The sequence below is a fragment of the Myotis davidii genome, unplaced genomic scaffold (genome assembly GCF_000327345.1).
Source record: "Myotis davidii unplaced genomic scaffold, ASM32734v1 scaffold118, whole genome shotgun sequence".
Taxonomy (NCBI): Eukaryota; Metazoa; Chordata; class Mammalia; order Chiroptera; family Vespertilionidae; genus Myotis; species Myotis davidii.
This window is the reverse complement of record NW_006290441.1, coordinates 1,603,446-1,609,665: the sequence shown is the minus strand read 5'-3', so window position 1 is coordinate 1,609,665 and position 6,220 is coordinate 1,603,446. Positions and strand designations below refer to the sequence as shown.

The window sequence follows — 6,220 nt, the reverse complement described above, 5'->3', positions numbered from 1 at the left end:
TATACACAGTATAATTCTGTTTTGTAGTTTTTAAAAGTGGTTTTCTAGGTGTAGAAAATTTGAAAATATGAAATAACTTACCTAATGTCACAAGCTAAAAAGGGGAAATCATAGTTGGAACTCAGATCTGGTGTTACTTTGAAGTCCAAACTCTAAAACACTGTGACATTCTTTAACCAATTCTGGAAAAAAATTTGTTCCTACTCTCAATTTTTTATATGCCAAAATTGCAACTTTGTAAAATTTGACTGTGTTTGAAAGTGACTGAAAGTATAAAAAATTTAAAATAAAATGAAATAAAATTTTAAAATTACTAATTTGAAAATTTTTTCATATCAATAAATACAGGGTGGGGAAAAAGTAGATTTATAGTTCAGATGGAAAACAATACAATAATTAATAAACAATAATATAACACTAAACTTTGTAAACCTACTTTTGTCCCACTCTGTATTTATATTCTAATCATCATTTTTAGCAACTGCATATAGAAATCCCTTATAGGGATGTCATCATTTATTTAACTAATCTCTTATTAATGGACATTTGAGTAGTCTCCATCTTTTCATTGTTATAAACAATATTGCAAAGAAGACAGAATAACATTGGGTTTAAGAATTCAAGCTTAGGAAAAAGTGAGGCAAAGAAAGATGAAATAACTTGCCTAATGTCACAAGCTAAAAAGGGGATATCATAGTTGGAACTCAGATCTGGTGTTACTTTGAAGTCCAAACTCTAAAACACTGTGACATTCTTTAACCAATTCTGGAAAAAAATTTGTTCCTACTCTCAATTTTTTATATGCCAAAATTGCAACTTTGTAAAATTTGTGTTTGAAAGTGACTGAAAGTATAAAAAATTTAAAATAAAATGAATTGTTTTTTAAAGAATACATGCTCTAGAATCAGAGCCTATGGTTCAAAGCTCAGCTCTACCACTATACAATGCAGTGCAGGTGTTGAAGCCCATTGCCGAGTGGGACAAAATCGTACCCACCTTGGATGGTGTGGTTTAAGCATGAAAAAGGATACCACTTACTATCTTCTTCTCAGGGCAGTGGAAGACATGGAGCCTCATCTATATTGGGCTTTTTAAGCCCATGGCCCAGAATCTGTGCTGGGAATGAACTCACCTTATTGACTTTGCCCACACCTAGGTCACCCACATAGTAGTGAGTCTGAGGGAGAGGTCAAATAGGGTCAGCAGGCAAACATGATCATACTCACCAGGGCAGGTAAGGAGGGCATGGGTGATGAGCTTGGAGGCTGACTGGACAGGTTCAGGGCATTAAACTTGGGAACCACGGCAACGCTGACCCTCCGGCGGGGCATGTTCTATACAAAGAGAAGTGACCAGGCTCACTGTCATGAAGGGAGCAGCACCCACTGTTCAGAAAGGCCCTGATTGTACCTACTCATTCCTACTGCTGTAATAACATTCACTGGATAGTTTTGCTTTGGGGTAATGATGGTGGTGAGAGTTGGTATGGAGAGAGTAGCGAAAGTTGACACAACTTTTCTGTTAGTGGTGAATGATGTCTCAGCATGTTTCTATTTTAGGTTATTAAATCCTGAAGAAATTAAACAGAAATGATCCCCAGTGTCTGGGTAACGTCCTTGATAGTGTATGAAAACTATAGCAATACCAAGGTTTATGCATCATTTCATGTTCATTTAAGGGATGGTCTAGTCAGGAAGACTATGAGCAAGAGAAGGCTGGAGGATGAGCTAAAAAGTGTGGGGAGCCAAATTAGAGACTCTGTCCAGAGGTTCTCTGTCCTCCCCCGCCCCCCGGCCCCCGTGGGTCCAGGAATGAAGGATCTCCTGGGTGACTGTAGAAACTTCTGTTGTACTTCCTCCAGGAGCCCTGGTATCCCTTGAACATGCATACCTTTCCCAGAGAGAGGGACATGGACCGCGCTGTGCGAGGGACCCCGTCTTCTGCAACAGGAGGGAACAGAGAGGAGAACTCAGGTAAGTTTTTCAGAGCAGCCTCCAGCAGGGAACAGATAGTTAGAAACTAAACCATGGCATCTATGGGCCAGAGGCCTCATGGTCATGCTCCTCTCAGATTCTCTGCATATTGCATCACCACTTCTGTAATGGCCTGTACTTTTGGAGCAGGCACTTTTCCTATGAGAAAGGAGAAAGTATTTTTTCCTACTAGAGCTCAGGGCAAAACAGACGAACTTCCTTGATTTCTTTCTATGCTGTTTGGTGATTGTTTTTTTCTTGTCTGAAGATGCAGACCTTGGAAAGTCTATGGGAGGCTCAGAGTCACCTCTGCCATGGGTGTTGAGGGCCTCATCTCAGATTGTGTACAAGTGCAAAGCCCAGCGCCCAGATAACTGAGGCTGACTCCGGTCGCAAGGAGGCTGCAGGGTCAGCTTGGTTTCAGTTCTCTTTTCTTTTCTTGTATCTGAGTACTTCAATTTCTTTTCTTGTAGATTCAGCTATTCTTTTAGGCTAATGTTTGCTTTATCTTTTTCCAGCAAAAAGTATTTGTGGTTAAAGGGTTTGAAGTGTCCTAGTCAGCCAAAATAGCAGAACCAGAAAATATTCTTTATATATGAAGAGCTCATACAAATTAATAAAATACTAATATTATAAGTGAGCAAAAGTTATTAATTAGAGAATTTATGAAAGTGGAAATACAAATGTCCAGGGAACATTTGAAAAGGTCAAAAAATACAAATTAAAACTATGAGATGATGCCGAAACCGGTTTGGCTCAGTGGATGGAGCGTCGGCCTGCGGACTGAGGGGTCCCAGGTTCGATTCCGGTCAAGGGCGTGTGCCTGGGTTGCGGGCACATCCCCAGTAGGAGATGTGCAAGAGGCGGCTGATCGATGTTTCTCTCTCATCAATGTTTCTAACTCTCTATCTCTCTCCCTTCCTCTCTGTAAAAAATCAATAAAATATATTAAAAAAAAAAAGAATGGACGTGGCTGTGTTCTAATAAAACTTTATAAAAAAAAACAAAAAAAAAAACTATGAGATGAGATACAATTTTGACCCATCAAAGTCAAAGATATTTTTTAAAGGAAAGGGCAAAAGTGTCAACAGCACAATGAAGGGAGCATTATCGTAACTTATTAAATGGAATATCAATGGGTTATTTGAAAATAATTTGCTTTAAGAGCCTGACAAGTATGTTTTTCCCATGACTAATAGTTACACTTCTAAAATCTATCTTAAGGAAAAAATCCAAAATGCAGACAATCAGCATGTTTCATATTTAGGAAAAAAAAAATAGGCGTCATATTTTTCTTTTAAATGTGTATCACTTCTCTTGAAATCAGAGGTATTTTTATTTCACTGTAGTCTTTAGAGTCTCAGGCAAAGACAAAGATTGCCAGAAATCATGTAAAGGCTTACAAACAAATACTGTATATTAGGGAATGGTCATAGAGTATCTGATGGACACACCTGTTGGGTGGGTGCTGGCCCCTCTGTAGGGCCAAGCTGAAGTATAGCTTGAAAAAACAGTGGAGTGGGAACAAATGTCTGAAACCTTATTCACCATTCAAAACTCAGCTACCTCCTCCCTTCTTACTGTAGGCACTTTCTCACCACCCCCCAGACTGAAGGGGGGGCTATGCAGTGTGCTCCCGATGGAAGTCTGCTTACTTCTGTCACAGCACTGGCTACTCTGCCCTGCTCTCCCCTCAGGTTTGGGAGCTTCTTTTGGTCAGGACTGTGTGCCCTTTTCCTCTCTATCACGTGGGTACACCAAAGGTGCTAATAAACGTCTGTAGAATGAATGGGTACCTGCTCATTTCATAAACCTTGGCTAAGTTGGTCCACAGGGGACACGGCACCTTGCAGGGCGATAACACAAGAGCCAGGTACTAGGATTTCTTTGATGGCGCTTTCCCCAACTTCCAGCACTGACAGGGAGTGTTTTGTTAGAGGCCCAGGCGCATGTGGGTCAGGAACCTCGCTGCCAAGATCCAGAGCAGACATTCTGGAGCTGGGAAGCATCAGTGATATTCCCCAGGAAACTTGTGAAACCTCCTGTTTATAAAGGTTTCTCCATCTGTTATAGTTTCTGTACTTACCCTCCTCCCACTCTTGGTAACACGGATGTTTGCATTCCACAGGGATTCCTGTCCCTAAAATGTCTGTTTTCTCCCACTGACACCACCAGCATCAGCCAGAGCCTAAACCTTGGCAGCCTAAGGAGACTTTCTGTCCCAAGACACTGTCCTCCTGCACTGCTGAGGAGCCTCCTAACCTGTCTCCATGCCTCAGCGTCTGCCCTTCCCTCAAGCATTACCCACCCTCAAGTCAGATAGATCTTCTCAAAATATAGCCTGACAATGTCGGGTGATGTCAACTCACCAGTGACTCTTTATTGCCTCAGGGACAAAGGCCTGGCATGTGGCCCTGATCTACCAAGTCTCACCTTCAGCCTGTCATTATCATACCTCAACCCTGCAACCACACACCTCTGTACATGCTGTTAATACCACCAGGATATATTTCTCCTTTTTGCCTGAAGAACTCCTGTTTTTACTTTAAAATACTGCCCAGACACCATCCTTCTGTAAAACTTTCCTTGACTACCTCAGGCTGCCCCCTCCTCTGTGCTCCTATAGCAATTTTAGAGAACCTTTTTAAAAAGAGTATGTCTTTAAAACATCTGTCTTGCTCACGAGTCTGCTATTCATCTCACAGTATCTCCCTTAGCCAGGCTCTCACTCCCTCTTCACTACCCAGACTTCATCTTCCACCTAGGTTGTTGTAATAGCAGCTTCGTGGCATTCCCTGTCTCTGGCTTTGCCCAGGAATGTACTGGCCTTACCTTAGTCAGAGGGAACCTTCTAAACTCTGCATATGATCATGTCATTTCCCTGACTCAGATCTTTGGTTGGATCCCTAATGCTTTCCAGGGTAAAGTCTAAAGTGTGTGTTGCCTGAAGGGGGCCCCAAAGCACAAAAGGTCTGGGGTCTGTCCTTTCACAAAGTGGAGGGAGCTCTCACAAATCATGGGCTTCAAGTCAGAGTTAGCCGCTCTGGTTCACTGTGTCACAGTTGCTTTGAGGCCATTCATGTTTGGCCCCTTTGGAACAGCTGCTGCGAAGCCCTTGTGGGCAGCATTTGGCAGGGGCAGTGAACCTTACTCAATCTGAAATGGGTCCTGGGGCAGCCCTGTTAGATGCAATCCCAGCCTGGAGACATCAGGGACCCACATTGCAGGCCCAAGAGGGGGGCAGGACTCTGGTTCCTTACCAGATGGGCCGCAGCTGCGGCTTGAATTCTGATTCGCCAGTTTTTTAAATTCCATGAGCTCTGCATGGTCCTTCTCATACGTCCTCTTCAGGTTCTCCACGTACTGCATCATCACCTCTGTTGCCTTTGACATGCGCTTTTCCTGCAGGGAAGGAGAGCGTGGACACACGGGCATTTGGGGTAAAGGCTCATCAGCACTGGTTGGCACTGAATGAGGCTTTGGGCTGGGTGAATCAAAAGGATACAGGGACTAATTAGACATGACCCTGCCCTCCAAGAGTTTGCTGCCCACCATGTAAGCTGAGACAGGGTTGCAGCCCCCTGCACTTAGAGAACAAGAACAAGCACAGCCATAAAGCTTCAGGTGATGGCAAGTGAAAGAGAATCATCTCTGCTCACAGAGAATGGGTCACTTCATGGAGATGGAGTGAAGTAGCTGTAGGGTGTAGGCAGCAGCTGGGCATTTAGACATGGACATCAGGGACAACGAGCATTCAGGACAGGAAACTCTAAGAGCAAGGGTACAGAGACAGGAAACCATAGGCCTTGTATCTGAGTAAAGGATTTACCCTCCAAACAGGAGTCCTTTGGAGAGCGAAAGGGAGTGCTATTAAGAATTATGCTGAGGGAGAAACTAAGATGGCGGCAGAGATAAACACCGGGAAGTTGATGCCGCTCACAACAATTGATTAATACCTCAGAAAAACAATACGGACATCATCCAGAACCACAGGAAGCCTAGCTGACTGTAAATTCTACAACTAGAAGGAAAGAAAAGCACACTGAGAGCAAGAGAAGCTGCAGAAGAGAAGCGCAGAGGTACAGGGCTCGCGCGCGCGGAAAGGGGCTGGCACCCGAGGACGCGGCGGTCTTTTTGAATCCGGAGGGAGTCACAAGCTCCCGACGGCTCTGAACTCCGGTTCCGGGAAGTCTCTGGGGACCCAGGACTCATGCGGGGAGAAACTGGACTGTCTGGCAGCAGGCGAT

The 6,220-nt window shown here is 43.8% G+C and overlaps 1 protein-coding gene and 1 long non-coding RNA gene across 7 annotated transcripts in view; one reads left to right on the top strand and one right to left on the bottom strand.

The window, feature by feature from the left end:
* The window catches only part of LOC102773063, a 160,267-nt gene that overhangs the window by 60,397 nt on the left and 93,650 nt on the right, over positions 1 to 6,220 (top strand). For both annotated transcript variants that reach the window (XR_435658.2, XR_001513815.1), the window contains exon 2: positions 1,862 to 1,973. This is a non-coding gene — a long non-coding RNA (uncharacterized LOC102773063). The remainder of the gene's footprint in view (positions 1 to 1,861; positions 1,974 to 6,220) is intronic.
* The window catches only part of MRVI1 (murine retrovirus integration site 1 homolog), a 115,937-nt gene that overhangs the window by 25,069 nt on the left and 84,648 nt on the right, over positions 1 to 6,220 (bottom strand). For all 5 annotated transcript variants that reach the window (XM_006763467.2, XM_006763468.2, XM_015563714.1 and 2 more), the window contains 3 exons: positions 5,234 to 5,375; positions 1,891 to 1,940; positions 1,227 to 1,334 (listed from right to left, as the gene is read on the bottom strand). In XM_006763467.2, coding sequence (XP_006763530.1) covers positions 1,227 to 1,334; positions 1,891 to 1,940; positions 5,234 to 5,375 — 300 coding nt within the window. The remainder of the gene's footprint in view (positions 1 to 1,226; positions 1,335 to 1,890; positions 1,941 to 5,233; positions 5,376 to 6,220) is intronic.